This window comes from Mucor velutinosus (assembly GCF_035048745.1).
Source record: "Mucor velutinosus strain NIH1002 chromosome Unknown tig00001563, whole genome shotgun sequence".
NCBI lineage: Eukaryota > Fungi > Mucoromycota > Mucoromycetes > Mucorales > Mucoraceae > Mucor > Mucor velutinosus.
This window is the reverse complement of record NW_027041904.1, coordinates 371,630-390,938: the sequence shown is the minus strand read 5'-3', so window position 1 is coordinate 390,938 and position 19,309 is coordinate 371,630. Positions and strand designations below refer to the sequence as shown.

General features: G+C 44.2%; 3 protein-coding genes across 3 annotated transcripts; 1 reads left to right on the top strand and 2 right to left on the bottom strand.

Moving 5' to 3' along the window:
• Window positions 1–27: 27 nt before the first annotated feature.
• On the bottom strand, window positions 28–10,957 carry ATC70_008717 (uncharacterized protein; the record flags this gene model as incomplete). Its single annotated transcript, XM_064827963.1, has 21 exons — window positions 28–378; window positions 442–586; window positions 643–1,275; window positions 1,334–1,477; window positions 1,544–1,676; window positions 1,734–1,860; window positions 1,917–2,009; window positions 2,066–4,129; window positions 4,182–4,361; window positions 4,418–4,762; window positions 4,815–8,250; window positions 8,303–8,698; window positions 8,765–9,009; window positions 9,064–9,591; window positions 9,646–9,795; window positions 9,865–9,933; window positions 9,990–10,088; window positions 10,143–10,475; window positions 10,533–10,645; window positions 10,713–10,790; window positions 10,861–10,957. 21 exons carry the CDS (start codon window positions 10,955–10,957, stop codon window positions 28–30), a joined length of 9,759 nt encoding a protein of 3,252 aa, XP_064685165.1.
• Window positions 10,958–11,451: 494 nt separating this feature from the next.
• Window positions 11,452–14,522, bottom strand: ATC70_008716 (uncharacterized protein; the record flags this gene model as incomplete). Its single annotated transcript, XM_064827962.1, has 4 exons — window positions 11,452–13,640; window positions 13,697–13,822; window positions 13,885–14,016; window positions 14,072–14,522. 4 exons carry the CDS (start codon window positions 14,520–14,522, stop codon window positions 11,452–11,454), a joined length of 2,898 nt encoding a protein of 965 aa, XP_064685164.1.
• Window positions 14,523–15,251: 729 nt separating this feature from the next.
• GLE2_2 (RNA export factor gle2) lies at window positions 15,252–18,011 on the top strand (the record flags this gene model as incomplete). Its single annotated transcript, XM_064827961.1, has 6 exons — window positions 15,252–15,375; window positions 15,432–15,733; window positions 15,797–16,845; window positions 16,898–17,612; window positions 17,694–17,815; window positions 17,885–18,011. The coding sequence occupies 6 exons, from the start codon at window positions 15,252–15,254 to the stop codon at window positions 18,009–18,011; spliced, it is 2,439 nt and encodes an 812-aa protein (XP_064685163.1).
• Window positions 18,012–19,309: the final 1,298 nt, after the last annotated feature.

Below are 19,309 nucleotides of genomic sequence, written 5' to 3'. Positions count from 1 at the left end.
TAAGGCAGCAGCAAACTGACTGTAATTTTATTGTCTCTTTCTCTCTTCTTCTCTTTGAGTCAATACTCGTTTGATATTCTTTGCAAACCACTCTCGACTTGTTGGCTCCTCAATGGTCAAAACACGCGTAGGCGCTTTTCTCAGTTCTAGATAGACACCATTGTCTCCAGACTCCACATTGCGAATTGTGTCTAAAGAGATGGCATAATCTAGCTTCAAGTTGTCTGATTGAACAACCAGGATACGAGTGTATGTCAGAATAGCCACCACCTCATCATTGTCAACCACGCTGTGAGCAATGTAGACTTCATTAAAGAATTTGCCGCTCTCCATCTCTTTCAACCACATTTGACCCAATGCCTCTCTTTGAGAATAAGTCTACATGTCGATTTAAAAATGAGTTTTCTAAGAGTTTTGCATAAAAAAAGAGCCATTACTTACAGTGACAATGCCATCTTTGCCAGTGCATCTGGGAAGTCTTTCTCGATTGATATCGCCTCCCTCAAAGACAGTGGTTGTTTCGCGAATGCCTGCGGTAATGTTACTAGCCATGTCCAAGAAACCCACCATGGGCTTTGTGAATGCGCTATAAGAGAGATGAGTACTGCTATTCCCTTTATCCACTGCCCGCAATCAACATACCCAACAAGGCCTTTGCCTACGCCGCCAACAAAGCCTACAACACCACCTGATTCAGCACCTTCAATAGGCCGTTTAACAAGGCCAGCAAACCCACTTGCCACACTGGTTCCAAAGTAGCCCACACCTTGCGTAACACCGTAGATGGCATGTGTAGGTTTGTTGCGTGTCATGTTCATACGTCTTCTATCTTGAAATTTTTTATCCATGGTAGCAGCAGAAACACCTTTACCCAAACTGCCCGAAAACCGGCTCAGACTATCGCTGATGCCGAATACGCCCTTCTTCATGAATCCACCCACACCTTTGGCAATACCAATACCCAAATCTTGAGGTCGATCACTCATGATGAAACCTTGATAAGGCTCATAAAAGAGCTCACCAAAGCCAGAACTGAGTGTGTTGAATAAACCCACTGGATTACCGAGGATATCAATACTACCCAAAACGCGATGAATCTGATAAATGACTTGTTCACGGTAATGGAGTATGATACGAGCTGTTAAATCTTCGGAACTGGCACGCAGGTTGTCTACAATCAAGGCGTTCAGTTTGACAGGTGCGTCATTGATGTTGCCTAATGTCATGGTGAACACATTAAAGACATAGCCCATGGCAGAGCTTTTTGCAGAGGAGCTATGAGAATTGAAAGTAAGTTACCATCTGTGGTATACCCCCAAGTCTTTGGCTTTACCTTGCATCACTGTCATCCAGTTTCTCGGTTCTTACAAACGAGAGATTCAATCGCATAGGCTGAATACAGAACTCTTCAAAGTAGTATAATGCCTCTGCCTTTTCGACTACAGGCTCCTCTATCGTCATGATATACAAATCAGGCCTGAAAAAAAAGTTATTTCAATCAGTTCGTGCTGTCTGTTGTTAACATGCTTGAGACAATACTTACTCGTCATCTGCCTTTTTGGATCCACTATCGAACTGAGCAAAATCTAGCATAGCATATAAAAAGTCCTCGTCAATCTCAAACGTCATTTCTTGCAGGAGCACAGAAAAGAGTTTAAAGTAGAGCACACCATGTCCTAAAGCAAAGAAGGTTAGGCTACCATCATCAGGATGTATGCACCGCCTGTACTTACTGTCATCTTTAACTTTATCCAGGGCAATGTGAAGTGTAGGATGTGTTGATAACTCACCCGACACTTTAGGGAGCGTGGTAGGATAGCAAAGAATAGGATATGTTGAGTTGTACAACTGATTATCGATCTGTTCAATGCAAAGATTAATATACAATCGACATACTCGACGAGAGACACACTTGCCTGAAGCCACTGCAAAGCCAATCTTACAGACTGATACATGTTGGAATCCGTATACTTGAAATCCACACCCTTGATACTAGCAAAAGCCATTTCCTACACACGAGTATGTTAGCATCTCTCTTCCTTTTTTACCACTATGAACGGCTTACCTGAGCATGCCTATTGATTAACGAAATACCAAAACCAGCCAAATTCAATTCCAAGACGTAATTCACAACATGCTGAATGGTCACTGTTTCAAACGCATCTCGTACACTTCCTTCTCTTGACGTGGAAGCCAACGTCGATGTGCCTGACGATTTAGGACGGTACAAACTCTTGGAGAGATCAAAATCAGTCAATTTCAGCACCAAAGCCGAGTCATCTGCAATCACATCTATAGAGAGCGTGTTGTTTTCAAGACCTCCATCGCGATGCTTCATGTAACGGAAAGGCACCTGAGCACCAATGGCTTGAAAGTTGATACTGCGATGACGGTTGCCTACCAGCAACTCCAGTCGCTTCTCTTTGGCAATAGGGATATCCCAGGAGTATCTAAATGTACTGTCGGGTTGCAAGGTGAATGTACGTGGCTCCTGGAACGCCTTCTTTTGTCTGTCTTTCAGGCCGTATTCCTCAAAATCAATGGGTTCTTGTCTGAAGCGTACTGGCATTCTGGATCGATTGACAATATAATAGGGCCACTTATGGTCTTGATTGAAGGTGATAAAGATGGTGGAGTCCTTGATGTGGACAGAGACGCGTACGAGGTAAGGAATGGTATTATCGCCCTTGTCAACCTTGACGTATGTTTTACCAATTTCTTGAATGTCAAATGGAGAGGACCATTTGCCGTCCAGTTCCTGCAATTGAAGACACATCCATCGTACGCTTGATTTGGTGGTTTGATACAAGGGCATCTTTTGACCTGGACCAATACGGGTTTCTTCGTCATCGCCAAATTCGCAATACTTGAGGGCAATGTCCATGTTGTTCTTGATGATGTAGCGAGGTGTGATTGTTACCAGTTTGGTCAGTCTGAGGATGCCTGTGCCTTCTTCTACCTTGATACCAGCGTGTCTTGCATAAGCATCTTGTTTAGATAACAAGGTGACATCTTGACTATTACCCACGGCTTCAAAACTGATGGGCTCACTCCACTTGGAGTCGTTGATGGAGATCTGGGCACGGTTCTTGTGGTCAATGTCTGGGTACGAGAAAATGATGGGCTCCAAGATGTCGCCTTGCCTGTAAGCGGGAATCTCTTCGGTGGGTAAACGCCCTTGACGATAGCCTTGACGCTGTCTCAAGCAGATGGGTAGTTCGGTCTTGTTCAAGATGAGATATGGTGCATAAATACTGACATGCAGGGCATCAGTGGTACTGGATGATCTCAAAATGTTCATCTTGACATTAGTCGGTACATTATTATGATCGACAATCGTGATCTTTTCCCCAATGGAGTTGTAGTTGGGCGTGGTATTGATGGCAGATGTATTACTGCACTTGTATCGGTCGGATTTCAGGTCGAGTTGAATGATCAGTTTGGTGTTGGGCTTCATATTGTACAGGTTGGCTGTCTTGCCCTTTTCTACAAAAGCGTGCATCTTGTCACCCGTCATTTCGTTGGTCAAGGTGATATCAAAGTCGAATGGCAGCAGGTTTTCCACTTGAATAGGAGGACAGAATTGCACCTTGAGGAAGGGATACTGCTTGACCAGTGGGTTCTTTTTGTCACACTCCACATTAATTTGGTATTCATAGGGCATGAGTTGTTCTGTGCTGCTATTGTTCTCCAGAGGCAAACATTCGACAGATTTGGGCGCTTTGGGCAGCATCACATCAGACCACATGAGCATTTGCGTGCTCCAGTGGTACTTATCAGAGGGTCGAATCACAACCCATTTATCGTACGACAACTCGATAGGCACATTGAATATCTCGTAGGGCTTGAGATGCACGACATCCGACAGCATACGTCGCTTTTTGTTGACCATGACCATCTGCATCTCTTCCGTAGAGTTGTTTTGCAAGACAAGGCCACTTCTAAATGTCACAGTCTTGATGTGGTTTTCCAAGTGAATGTCCACAATCAAACGGTGATCAATTTCCTTAACAGCAGGTCGCAGTCGATAGGCACGTTCGCTCTCTGTATCCACAGGCACATGTACAATAGACTCCCAATTGAAGGCATCTATCTGAACACCAAACAGATTCTTTCCAAGATTGACTCTCTGCTGAAGCGCATTAGTGCGTATGCTTTCCGTTCATTCCACTCTTGCTTACCTCTCTGCGCTTCTTCCAGTCCCTGAAGGTCCATGGCAATGTCTCGCCTTGCTTCAACTTGAACACGCGATTATCACTCTTTTCTACATCATCAGACATGTTCCAGAAGCGAAGATCATGGCCAGTAAAGTTTCGAATGAGATAGGGTCTGACCTGTGTTTGAGCCGTTTGAGCCAGGGGCTATTTCAAGAGCGTGTTAATAAAGCGTCCAACGCCACTACTACCGCAACACTTGCCTTGGTTTGAGAAAGTGTCTCGGACACAGACATGAGACTCTCCAAAAAGGTATGCGTGATGTTGAGGTACAGTAAATTCTCTGACTGAAGTGCTACATTGGTAGATTTGTCTGTGGCATCTTGAGACACCTTGATACAAAAGTTCCAAGGCTCAATGATGGGCTCCCAATGTGAATTTTTAAAATTAAAGTTGTTTGCCTTGAGCAAAAAGTCAACATCTGCTTTTAGTGCGCGAGTCCAGTCTGAAGCGACAATGGCGAACGGGTTGATTTGAACATCTACAAAGGGAAGGTCGTGCAAATCTTCAATCAGAATGATTTGAATGCCATCAAACGAAGCCGACAACTGGTGTACATGTTAGCATGTCGTCGTGTTCTTCATCAAGCTGGATACTAACCGATTCCTTTGACATGACAATAAAAGGCTCGATACCCTTTGGCTCTTCTACATAGTTCTGCGTAGCACTGGGTTCAGGCGCATGCAAATACTGTTCATTTTGGTCTCCCAGCAACAAGGCATCCGATGTTATAGACTCAATATCAGACGTGGAGTCGGGCGAGGCAGGTTTGGGCGCTGTGCTTTGATCTGGTGATCCCATCAATGCAATTACCTTGTTGGCAATGTTTGAAATCAACATGGCATCTTGGTAAGACAAGCGCAAGATAATAGGTTCTACTTTGAGTTTGATGGTAGTGAGATGATGCACTGTGCTTGTAGCTGCTGTTTCCATGCTCAACAAGACATTGAACTCCTCCACAAAATGCATGGTAGATTCAACGATATTGTCCATGCGACACAACACCATGCCAATGCCATCCAAATGTACTTCCAAGTTGGCTTGTTGAATGACACTAAGCTGGTTAAAAGACAAGATGACAGCTTCAGAGGCAGCGTTCTCGGGATTCGCAAGACACAGTACACGGAGGTCAATAACGTTGATATTGTATTTCATCACGGTAGGTGGTGCCTGGCTCTGTGATTGCAACTGCTTGATATCGGCGCTCCTTTTGTCTTTGTCCTGGCCATACGACTGAGCATACTTTTGCGCTTCTGTGGGTTCAATGACAATAAAGGGCCCCATGAAAAAGTCTTTGAGGAGGAACAAGTAATCCACCGACAAGACAATCTTGGGGCTGTCCACCGTGATTTTCATGTCCATGACAGGTGTTGCATCCTGATCCTTGTAAGACCACAACTTGAACTGGAATTGAGGTCCATCCAGCGTGTTGGCAGGCAAAATCTCTCTAAATTTAGATTTACTCTGTGATCGTGTGTCGGCAAAACTGACGGACTGAATGCCGACTTCCATGAGCATGGACTCGTTGGACATGTTTTGTAATTTCATGCAGATGCCATCAAACGCCAGTCGAGACAACATGTGCTTTTCCTTGTCTTCCATCTCTGAATCTTGGCCACTAAGCAGTTCCAGATAGACTGTGTTCAGTTTGATGACCAGGTCCAGGTTAATCTTGTTGGCCACTTGTTTGATGCTAGGCACATCGGCTTGAGGTGATGCAATGGACAGTTGAGAGGAGGCATTGGAAAGAGCAGCATAGTTGTCCGCAAGTGTTTCTTCTGTGGTATTGTTTGCGGAATTGGGTGGTGCAGCAGCCAGGAACTCTTTCTGAATAAACTCCCATGTCTCCAGCAACGACTTGTACTGTCTTTCAGTCAATGCCATGCGAACATCGGATATGTTGCCCAGGATTTGGGACCCAGGACCCACAGCTTCGTTGGGATCTTCAGGATTCTCGATATCAAACACAATGTTCAAGTTATCAATGATGGGAAGCACATGGCTCTTTGCATTGCCAGCTGGATCATAGGTCACAGCAGTCGAATACAGACTGATATCGTACAGACCACAGTTGATGTGTGTTACAGGCACCATGACAGATTGCGGCACATTCTGCAGGTCCCTTCTGTGCACTTCAATAAACGAATTATTGGCTCTGATTTCACCCAGATTGGCAATCAAGGTATCTGTCTTTTTGTTGTCTCCCACAGGAAACACCAGCACAGGACTCTTGATCTTGATATCAAAGTGGAAGCGATTGGTGCCGCTGCCTTCTTGGATTTGCTGAGCAGTCTCCACTGCTGCATTTCTGGCTGCATCATAGACGTTTTTCATCTCTAAAAACTCTTGCAAAAAGTTCAATGTGGGTTTGACGGATTCAGTGACCAACAGATGAATGGCGCCCATCTTGAGGTCAAACTTTTGATTGTAACCGGGATAGTCTGCAGCCTTGGGATTGTAGGTCTTGTAGGTAAAGTCAGCCAGTTCGTCGCCCACAATGCTGATAATATAGGTCTCGGAGACAGAGGCTGAGCTGAATGTCTGGACAGAGTCGTTGTTGCCTGTGTTGACCATGCTGCTATCATCAGACAAGGTAAAGTTGCCAAACTTTCCATCCACTTCAATGGTGTTGGGCTCGAGCATGATGATGATATCGCCAAAACTGAGTTCACCGGTGCCCAGTCGCTTACCTTCCTTGTTTAAGATCAGGTTGACACTGTCCATGTGAATAGCTACCTTCATCCGGTTACTATTGCTGTTGCTGTTGTTGTCTGAAGCGTCGGCTGCTGTAGGCTTGATGGGCATTCTTGGCAGGTGCAAAGAGTCAGATAGTATGGAATAGTGGTCCAGACTAGAGGCATCGTCATAAAAGACATCGCCTTCAAAGACTTGTTTGCCCGCCTTATCATCCACAGTAGCTGTAGGTGGTGCGGTGAATGTGTTCATGATCCAATTGTAAATCCTAAGCAGCGACTTTCTTGTGACAACCACAGTCAGGGTAGACAGCACCACATCTACAGTTTGATCATAGCCTTGATACACATCTTGGAAACGAGGATGATCTCTGGACGCCTTTCGGTACTTGACATTGACCAAGTTCTTATCATTTGTTCTTCCAAAAGCGTTCTTTCGATCAATGATGTCGGATGTCACCAAGTAATGGAAATCGCCTCCATGCTCCATCTCGTCAGCGACACTCAACGCCTTGAGCGATACATCTACCAGCAAATCATCAGGACGCGTCAAGACAACCAGTTCAAAGCTCTCTAACAAAATCTCGCAGAGCAAGGTCTCTTTGGTAGCATCCACAGCAGACGTTTCATGAATAGACGCAGATACTTTGTCCACTTGGAACGTCAATTTGAACTGCTCTACTTCACTGGATGCAATGCTTGCTGTGGTTGCTGTAGTGGGTGTATCAGATCGACTGCCAATGGACGTCATCTCGCTGCCACTGTCATCCAACAAGAGTGCATGGTCATCGCGCGAACCCCAATACCGCTCAGTAATAATGTTGCCCGTGCTTGTACGCGTGTTGTCTTGCAATGGATAAGGCCGTTTCTGTGCCTGAGATGTTGTATTGGTGGTGTCGTCGTCAGATTTGGGCACAATAAAATCAACAATACGCATCAAGATCTTGTACTTGCTGTCTGACAGGTTAATGGACAACAATGGCAATTGGCCAGACACCTTGATTTTGGTGAATTCCGTCTTTCCCGGAAGAATACACAGTTCAATCAAAAAGTTCATGTCAATACGCTCAATGAAACGAGCATCCACACCGTGTCGAGGAGGATGGTCTTGCAGCTGCCATAAGCATTCTTTGGTGTTACTGCCAATGAGCACCTTGGTTTGGCTCAATTGCAAGTTAAACTTGTCGTACATGAGATCTTCCAGTGTTTGAGCATCTTGCTTGCTGTACTTTTGAATGTCCTTGTTCTTGATGTCGTTGACCACTGATTTATCAGCTAATTGGCTGTCCACATTGATATGGCCGGCATCGATGATCATGACGGGAGAATCTTGGCTGGTCAGACTAGATGCAACATGTCACCACGTGCTGCTATAGCTTGCGTGTAGAAACTTACCTTTCAGGAATGATAATGATGGGCGCATCCATATCTACATTCAAATCCAGAGTTGTGTGTGTCTCCAATGCAAACTCCAAGCCTGCTCTCGTCTGTGTCTTGAATCCTTCAAAAGTGTCTCCAGCCACAGCAATCAGCGCATTGACACTCTCCATCTTGGAGCTGGGCGGCTTGAAGAATTTCATAACACCAGCAATGACGACGGGACTGTAGATGATTTCCAGATGCCTCATTTTAAGAGAGAACGCATTGTCTGCCTTGTTGCTGAGAGGTTTCTTTTCAAAGACGATGGAAAAGAAGGGATCGGCTTCTTTGGCATTGGCCATCTGCAATAATGAACTTGATTTTCTGCGTTCTCTTTCCGTCAAGTTGTTTTCAATGTTCAAGAGAGAGGAACTATAATACCGTTGATGAGTATCTCCTTGGAAAGTGTGAGACGACAAAAAAATAAAATAAACTTACTCTCTGTTGTTCTTCTTCTTGACACCTATCAACTGATGGTAAATGGTATCCTTAGTGGAACCATCAAACAACTGCAAATCGCCAAGAGCAGCTGCTACTTTCATGGACTCCAGGTATTGAGTGACATCGATACTAACAGCGTCGAATACAATGGACAGTAAATCCAGTTCAGTGGGTTTCTTGACATCCTGCTTTAGAGTGAACGAACCGCGATTCAGCTTGGTTTTGATGATAAACTTGATTGTCTAAACAAATAGAGAGTATTAGCCGTGCCCTATGCAATCTGCTATTCTACATACATCTTTGGGTACATCCACAGCGGATGCAATCGTGGCCTTGTCTTCATCATATTCAATCACATCATACAACTCCTTCTTTTGCTCCTCTGTGATATGAATCGATCCCGCATCATCCTCTGTAGCCTCCTCTGTCTTGTTAGCGGCTGGAGTCGCTCCACTGAGCCATCCCCACCATCCGACTTTGGCATTCTCTGCTTTCTTCTTTTCGTTTTCCTTGTTGATTCTGATCTTTTCACGACGAAGTTTGGACTTGGCAATGCTTCTGTAGAACCTAATGTCTTCAAATGAGAGATCGTATTCCAGCTGCTGGAGGGCGCTTAATTGGTCGGGTGTAGCCTTCTTCATCTTGTCTGCAATGTAGCATTCAATGTATTGCAGTCGTTGATCGCGTCGTTTTTTAAAGTGATCCCATGTCCATTTGTAGTTCTTTTCATGAATCTCGGATAAAATGGCCCTTCCTGCAAACTGAAAGAACTCGCGCGGATGTGATTTTGCTGTTTTCCCTTTTTGCGGGTGGAATTTGAGGTACTGTAGCAGTAATGTGAGTTCTCATTTTGTTGGCAAGCGTGTTAATAATCTCACCTTTTGTTTTTTCAAGTTGGCATGAAACAAGTCGATCATCAGGATGCCATCTCTGTATTGATGATCGTCCAGGCCGAATGCCAGCTCATCAAACAGCATGGTAACGTCTGTCTTTGGTATATCTCCACCATAATTCTTGTTCAATTTCACCTAGTGGCCCCCCCCCATCAACATGTAAGTTGTTGTGAATCACAGTAAAACATTGTATTCCACCCTTACCTTTCCAGTACCAGATACAGGCTTAAGAATGTACTGATGTTCTCGGGGCGAGTTGGATGCATGTGGAATCTATGGCATCCGCCTATCAGTAAATAATCCTCTCATAGTATCTTTTTAAAACCTACAAGATCAGTGTATACTTGTGCAGCCTCTTCATGATGCATGCCTGTAAGTGATTTGGAATCCGTATTCCAATAAACAGACAATGATTCCAGAGTGGCGAGCTAAATGGCCATGTAAGCAACCAACAGAAACGCCAGTTAAGCTGTTCAATTTACCTTATTGATCGTATTGGTAGGCTCGCTGATGAATTTCGGGACCCACTCTTCATCTGTTGATAAAGCACTCAATTCCTTGAGCGTAATGCCTGCAGCAAAAGGATGTCCTGGATCAGAAACCTTATCCTCGTATCTGATATGGATATTCTTCATGGTGAATTGCAAGTTGTCCACAATTTTGTTTGTAAGTTGAGTAATGAACCCATCGCTTCCCTTGCTACTGTCCTTTTTCTGATCTGTTTGTTGTGCCTCTGGTGATTCCAGCATTTCAGCAGTAGATAAACGGCGGCGCTTCAACTCTTGAGCGCGCTCCTCTTCCTCTTCCACAGTAACCTGTCAATTGACATTGGATGAGAGAGACATCTCTACACACAGTGTTGGATCGCTTACAGTCGATTCGTTCTTGGGCTCTGCCAATAGGTAAACATGATCGATGATGACTTTGACGGGTTCGTTTCGTAAGTTGGACCATGGAATGATCAACGTGAGTTCGCCCAAGTAACCTGCGCAAGATAACATGTTGTTGAGTTGAACGCTGATATACATTTTTCTTAGATGCTATACGAGTACCTTCTGATACATTGATAGGAAGATCGAGCTTATCCAAAGCGTCTCGCCTTAGTTTGAGGTTACGCAGATTGACCTCACCTGAATACATCATTTGCATTATATAGTGTAAGTTTTCGTTCATCATCCAAGCGTCATATCATCCACTTACCGTTCCATATACCAATCTTCAACTGGTCATAATTCAGATTGGAAACATAATTCTTTAGAAAACGATTCAGTATACTAGCCACAAGTGACTCCAACATGGCGTATATCCTGAAACGTTTGGGTAGAGAAAAGTGAAAGAGAAAGAAAGGAAACCCAAATCCAAGTAGAGTCGCATTAAGACCGGTTTTGATATTCAAGTTCAGAGGATGTTCATTCATTGATCGAGTTCAATGCAATGTGGCATGATAGCATCTGCAATGGGTTTTGACATGACGTAAACTGTGTGTGAGGCACACAGTATGATGGGGCATTTGTACTTTTATGATCTCAAAACTATGTGTTCTGTCTAACAGGGACATTTCTTTAGTGCACATTGTTTCAATTCATGCTTTGTCTCCCTCTGCCCCAAGAGAGATTCATGCCTTTAACAGACGGAATCAACGAATTGAGTTTTCTTTATATGAGTGATTTATGATTTTGTTTGTATATTTTTAAAAATGTCTTGTGTGCGTGTGTGTGTGTGTGTGTGTGTGTGTGTAAACAGAGGGGAGGAGATGTAAGCAAATAATTATAAAGAAGAGAGGGGGGGGGATTAATTTACAGTGGTTTCTTCATCTATCAGGGAAACAATATCAGATAATTCACGTAAAATCTCTGGGTCCGTTGTTGGCTTCAACATGGACAACATGAGCTTTTCACGAACAACAGGCATATCTAGCATACGACTAGCCACCTCAGAGATGGACGGTTGGTCCCCTTCCTCGCTCTTATCATCCTTCTTCACGTTGTATTGAGAAAGTGCTTCCAGTGGTCTCTGCTGTTGCTGGCGATTACTGCGCCTTCGGATACCATCACCACCACACACCAACGAGCGAATCAGTTCCATGCCACGCTTGGTGACGAGTCCAAACTGTGGGTTGCCTGACTCTGCCAACGTAATACATAGTCGAATAATCATCATGCCAATGCTCTTGTTTTTCTGGACCAATTGCTGCTTTAAGCTTTCCACTTGCACGATAGCAATAACGTTGTATAATCCGATGATGGTCAGTTCAAGTGTGGCTAATTGATTGGATGTCATGGCATGCATGACACGGCCATCTGCCGAGAAGAAATCCCTGCGAATGACAGCTGTCAACTCGAGCCAGATCTCTTGGATCAAGTCAAAGATGTGTGGTTTGGATACCAGTGAATGCAATAACTGACGGTTATCATAGTTGACGGTGAGCTTGGTCCATGTTTCAATCGCCAAGAGTGAGTAGTATGTATTAGGGCCATTGACCAGGAAATCGTGTGTCAATTCAACAAATACGGCAGCCGTCTTTTCTTGACGCAATACGAGGTATATCGAGATGTTGGAAAAAATCAACAGGATGCTTTTGCGGAAATCCAAGGTGTCCATGCGACGAATGCCTACAAACCAGGCTTCTTTTCCAGTTGTATCACGGCCATCCAACACGCTGACATGACGAGCACTGTCTGCAATGCTGGCAAGCAAGTTGACGCATCGAGGATGTCGAGCAAGGTACTCCATATTCTCGCCTATAAACGACAGATTGCGCAAAATGTTGAAAATACACAAACAGCGTTCACGCAGTGAGATCCATACATCCGATGTCGAGTTTTCTAGTTGTGGGATCAGGCTTTTCATTTCATCCAATGACATATCAAACAGGTCTGTGTAGGTCAAGTCGCTCAAGACTTGGCTTTCTGTCTTTTGCTCCTCTTTGCTGACTGCACCGTCGTGATGCAACGTAGGAAATCGACTGCTGGTCCCCAAAATGTCCTCCTCCAAATAATCCAACAAAACGTCTAATAAATCATCGCATTGGCTCAAGGGTAAATGAGGCGGTTGCTGCTGTTGTTGTGCATGAATTTGAGGCTGAACAGTGAGCACCGTCAAGACGTTCAGTGCGTTGGTGAGTTCCATCTTCATGCCTGATTTCAACGACATGATGAGTGCCTGTATATCGACCACACCCAACTCGTTCAAATGAGGCACTGGAGGTTTGATCTCAAACTTGTCAAAGTACTTCAAATCAACGCCACCATACGTTTCCACATTGCGCGTCTTTGGTATATAAGTAATTTGCTGTTTAGGTTGTTGTGGAGATGTATCTTTCTGATCTGTAGTGGTGGTGATTGAAACAGCAGGTGCTGTTGTAGCTGCTGCTGGTGAAGCCGTTTCAGAAGGTGCATTGTATGGTTTGGGAGAAGGTGATGTTGTACTGGCTATAGCACCTGTGGGTGTGGATTTAGCAGTGGGTGTTTGGGCAGCAGCATGAGCAGCAGCAATAGCAGGACTCATATGAGGTGTGCTCGACTCTAATTGTTGATGCTGTTGGCGAGGCGTCGAATGCGAGCTGCCAGGCGTAGCTGATTGACGAGGAATAGGTGATGCGTGCTGTTGCATAGGTGATTGCTGAACAAAGTTCATGTTGGCATTGCTGTAGTTTTTAGATGGATCCTCCATCAGATCTTGTGGTAGCTGCTGCTGTTGCTGTTGTGGAGGAAAGGGGGCTTGTGGTTGAGGATGATGTTGAGGTGAGCCATAAGATGGGATGACTGGATTTTGTAGTGAGGGAGAAGCGCTATTCATTGTATGTTGTTGCTGTTGCTGTTGCTGCTGTTGTAGCATAGCCTGTTGCTGTACATTCATGTGCTGCATGTAACGGTTGTTTGCTTGTGATGGAATGACACGCGCCATCTGTGGTGAAGGCGAGATACCGTTGCCTTGAAAGTTTTGCACAGGGGAGCCTACATTGGGATTCATGGGGGAAGCTTCATTTCTGGTTAATGACAGATACACACACACAATGTCCAACAAACTACGTTACCAGCATAATCAGATCCCATCCTTGAACCTGCTAAATGAGGGCTGCTTCCAATCACAGGCGAACCCATTGCATTTCCAGCGAAATGGGCATTGTTCAAAGCAGGCGACTGACTTGGAGACTGTTTGGCTGTCATACACACAACATACACTTTAGTGATCCCACGCATGATAGACATTCAAATACGCTACCTCTATTCATGGCCATGGCTGCTTGTTGCTGCTGCTGTTGTTGCTGGAACATCAGTGCTTGAGGTGTGTTTGGCATCATAGTGCCATTGCCTTGAAACATGTTTCTGTTTTGAAATTGTGCCTGCAATGCAGCTGTGGATAGTTTGAATTAGATAAAATAATGATCAATCTATAGCAATCCTCTTACCTGGGCTATTGGTCCCTTGCAAATTCATCAGATTCTGAGGCGAATAGACGGATGCAGGATGAGACGTCTGTCTTGGATTGGGAGGTTGCTGAAGAGCGGCAGCGACGTTCATACCACTCATGAGGGATGGGTTGGCTTGGATGAATGGATTCATGTTACTCAAATCAGTCTGATCGAGTGCTCCAAAATCATTTTGACCAAAATTCATACCACCACCACCTCCTCCTCCTCCTCCACCACCACCAGCACCACCGAGATTGGCAGGGTGAAAAGGTACATTGCCTAAACCTGTGCCAGCCAGTGGGTTAAAGTTGTTGATATCATTGGGTTGCTGTTGATTCTGCTGTTGCTGTTGTTGTTGCTGTTGAAAGTTCATCATGAGATTAGGGTTGTTTTGCTGGTTCATGTTCAAGCCCTGTTGAGCAGCTGCTGCAAATAGTTTGGGATCCATCTGAGCCCTTTATCAAAGTCGCGTAGGGTAAAGACTCTGTGAATGAATAGAGTGGAAAGGTTGTCGCGTGTATATATCAATAAAAACTAGAATGTGTAGGTGGATCTAGTTGCTATTAATAAATGACAAGAAAGAAATCAAAAAGGCACTCACATAAAATCTTTACTCTCTCTAATTGCTTGCCTGACTGACTGACTGACTGATTGACTGGAGATATTGGGAAAAAGTTAATATCGATCAGTGCCCCCCACAGCAGCAAGGCAAAGGCTCCAGTGACGTGGATGGCAAGAGTCACGACGTTTTTGTCCATGATATGGCTCTCTGGCTCTCCTCTCTCTTACTCAATCATGTAGGACAAATGAAATGTTGGCATTAAATAGGCGCTTCTTGTTCTTTTTGTCAATTTTCTCGGTCAAAACATGTCCAAGGAAAGCGTATTAGCCACTGAGGATGATCCTGATACTTATCTGATCGAGTCCAGTGTACCAGATGTGCGAGCATTTGAGCAAAAGACACGGTACGTAGGCTCCTGGCTTGCTTGAAAGTGTCCTAAATGTTGATTGTACTTTGGCCATAGACATGCCATCGAAATTCAGAAGGAAGAGTTGCGTGCCATGGTTGGGTAACTATATGAATGTCGTTTGCAAAGACAACATGTAGTATTGACACATACGCATCTGTAGAGAGCAATATCAAGATCTGATATCAGCAGCTGATGCCATCATCACCATGAGCAAGAACGCACAGGCCATTCAATCCAACTTTGAGCGCATGCAACAGGCCTGTGATGTGGATAGAATCAAGCAATCCTCCAGAAAGACACTGCAGCTGCGTGATGAAAAGAACAACCAAAGTAAGAAGAAGGCATAAACAGCACAGACGCTCGATTACTTAGCTGCCAATTCCTAGTACACATCGACACCAAACGAAAATACATCTATGTCATTGCTGCTCTGGTCAAATCACTAGCCGATGTGCCTGAGCAGATATGGCATGCGCTGGAGAACCATCGCTACTTGCATGCCAGTCGATTGTATATACTGGCCAAGCAAGTGCACGCTTATTTGGAGCAGGAAAAGGGGAGCTCCACCATCGACATTGAGGTCGCATTTCCAGTGATTCAACGACAGTGGGATGCAGTGAGCGCATTTGGGCCGCAAATCATACAGAGAGCAACACATTACCTAAGAGTATCAGAGCAAGCGACAGAGGTACGGATGTTTTACAGTGTGTATGCAGACACAGCTATTCATCAAGTGTATGTGCGTGTGTAGCATATTGCAGAGGTCATTGTCGCGCTCATGCTTTTGGATGATCAAACATACGCAGAATCCATCAACAAGCTGCTCGAAATGAGATCCAATGTCATTCGAGACATCTTGCAACAGTATACCAAAACAACAGACAGTGCCAACCATCGCATTACACATCAATTGAGAGAGGTGTCCTTGATCATCAAACGCACACTCGTCCAAGTGTTTGACATATTCGTATCCAAAGAAGGCGGCCATCAGCAAACCCTGATCGAGTCTTATATAGAGTCATTTCTGAAGACATTTCTGATCCCCTCCAAATCAAGCCATGGCAATGAGACACCCAGCCAACCTGCCATCACACGCCTATTCTCACCTAGCTCCAACGTACATCTGATTGTACGCTACCTGCCTGAATCCATACAAAACTACACGCCTTCTTTCGACCCCTCACCACACGTCTTACCATCAGATGTTCAGCAGCACATCGCGGCTTGGATGGAAGAGGTCAAAGCAATCCTCAACGACCAGCTGCCCCACACACTGGCGCCCATCCACAATCAAGCTGAATTGACCCAAGTCAGATCCAAGCTATGGGAGTTGCTGGACGAGGATGAGAATACAAGAGATAAAACCAACAAATGGCAAATAACAGCAAAGCATTTGCTATCCGCTCGCTATTCTCTGTGGACATCTCTGTATCGAAACGTGTTTAACGATTGCTCCAAGAAGCTCATTGATACGGCTTTGGCTGATTTGGCCAAACAACCTGCTCAGGTGGTATGGCCTTTGATCATGGATCCCAAGAAACAACGACCAAGAAGGGACTTCTCCTTGACCATGAAGATTTGGCCCAGCACAGCCAAACATCAAGCAGCATTTGCATTGCCTAATCTCTCATCTTCGCAAGAAATTGAGGGTTTCAAAGCCTCTCTCAAGGAAACAGCGAATGATAGAACAGATAAGCTTGGAAAGTTACAGGCCTGTTTTGACACTGCCTTGCATACTATCAGAAAGGACGTGCAGCAGCACTTTATTCATACAGATCAGGAGCATTTTCATGCCAAAGAGTAAGTGAAAACGGAGCCATCTTTAGGGTTGTAATGCTGACAATTGCAATAGTGATATGGGCATGATTAAAAGCTACTTTCAAGATCAATGTTACCAAGCCGTACTGAAGTATGCAACAGAGTTAGCATCCTTAGCCAAACAGATGAAGGATTGGACAGATCAAAGAATGGTGAATGAAGTTTCCATCTTCTTGGGCCGTCTTGCTCGCAACATTGGACTATTATCAAAGGAGCTACCAAAAGCTATTTCACTATCAATAGATGACAACAAGCCTGTATTCGAACTACGCAGCAGCATTAACAAAGATGCCAAGTACATTAGCATACAAAACACCTTGCTAGATACATACCATGAAATGCACACATCCTGGATTCAATGGCTGGAGAAGGAATTTGGTCAAAAGTTAAAGTCAAGCTTGGTCACATCCAAGTGGAACGATCATTGTGCAGCGATTGCTGTATGGGAGACGGTGGAGGAAGACATGAAACTGCCAACACAGGCATCCAACATGGCAGTGAGGACACTGTTTTATGTCTGTGAAGAGATTCAGCGCATCAATAGCTCCGTCGTGGATCAAAGCATCATGACAAGACTAAGACAGCACCTATCCAACACATTCAACCAGGTCATTCAATCCTCGCTGCCTACATTGGAACTGACAGAGAATGGCACACTGCAACTCATGTTTGATTACCTGTTTTTGTGCACCGTGTTGCAACAAGACGTCAAGTACAAGAGCGACATGATGGACATCATGAAGCAACAGGTGAGTCGTGACCATTGCGATGCGTGTGTTTTATATATATATATGTATATGCTAACACCCAAGGATGCGGGGGGAGGACAGATTGATCCCATCAATTGGGAGAGCTATCAACCTCACATGAAGCCATGTGTTGACCGATTCTACATCAAGCAATCACTCCTATTCGGCGTGCTTACCAGTGCAAGCAATGAAACATATGAAAGGTAAATACAGAATACTGCATTGACATTCTTTGTGTTTTTAGTTTGTTTACATATCGGCATGAAATGTAGGGCACGAAAAACAATGTCGACCCAACAACAAGGGCAGTACAATGTACTGCCATTAGCACCTCAGGCAACTCGATTTACATTACTTCCCATTGGTCATGCAAGTTTCTCATCACTGAAAGCTCGATAATGATAGTTGGTATTGTAATAAAAACAAGCGTTCATGTATAAAAAGAATGCGTTTGTCTGTGTTTATGAACATTTATCTCTCTCTCTCTCTCTCTCTACTATTTTATCCTCATGAAGCTGTATATTCCCATTATCATTGCATTGTTATTCATCACATCGAATTTAGCAGCATTTGTACCTGCACGATCATTACACGCATGTAAGTATTCACATCTATTTGTAAGGAATCCCATCATTTATTGATTCCAATCGCAGTATGTAGCCAAAACTTGGTATGTTCGGATGGCTTGTATTGTCGTAAAGAGGCCGATGCAGTTTATGGTTCCTGTGAAGATCCTACACATGTTTAGAGTTATTTTGTAGCCGTTGTGTGTTCTGACATATCTGTTTAGATTAAATAAAAATCCCAAAGCGTCAACATTGTGTGTGTGCACACCTGATTCAATGTTTGAATAAATGGCTGTAATTGCTGGCAAATGAGATTGCAGGAGGACCTTGGTTTGCTATTGTGAGTAGACATAACAGGCGCGTATGTATCACTATATTATACAACGAGTGTGTCTCCACCTCGGATGGCTCTGTAGTAGTACATTCGCTTCGCTTCAGCGATAGCCAACCTGCGCAACGGCAGCTCGCGCTACCAATTGTCCTTGCTCATTATACCATGTAATTTGCCACCTCCTTCTATTGGCTTCAAAAGCATCTATTATTACTGCATTCACGGTTAAAAGCGCATTGAGTTTGCCAGCCTGCCCCACCAGCTAAAATTAATTCCAACTCAGACGTACAGTCTGATTTAGATTGGCCAAATCTTGGCGATCTTCGACTCGATTGAACTATTTTACCAGATTCGACTATATAAATCGAGATGATCTTACGATGCTTCCTAATACATTCTTGGAATACTTTTCAAGGCGCATCCAATGGTACCAAGTAACGTAGATGTTTTAAATAAACTTATCGAGCAATTTACAAAAATATGAAAAGATGTTTCTGGCCAAAAAGTCGAAATTTTACATATCAAAGTACCACAAAGATGATTTCAAGAGTTACGTGAGATCGATAGAAACATTTTGATTCAAGATATACCATAATAAAAGTCTTCATTATCAAGGTCAAAAACGCGGTTGTTTGATTTTCGATGAAAACCATGAGGTATCCCTCATGCTTTTTGGTCGATTTCTGACCATGATTTTTTGGTCCCCAAAAAGTTGCGCAAAGGTGTCAGCAAGCTGCCGCTAGGCAAGAGCAACTGTTTGGTGCTATTCTGACCATCTAAAACGATGTTTAACGTGAGAA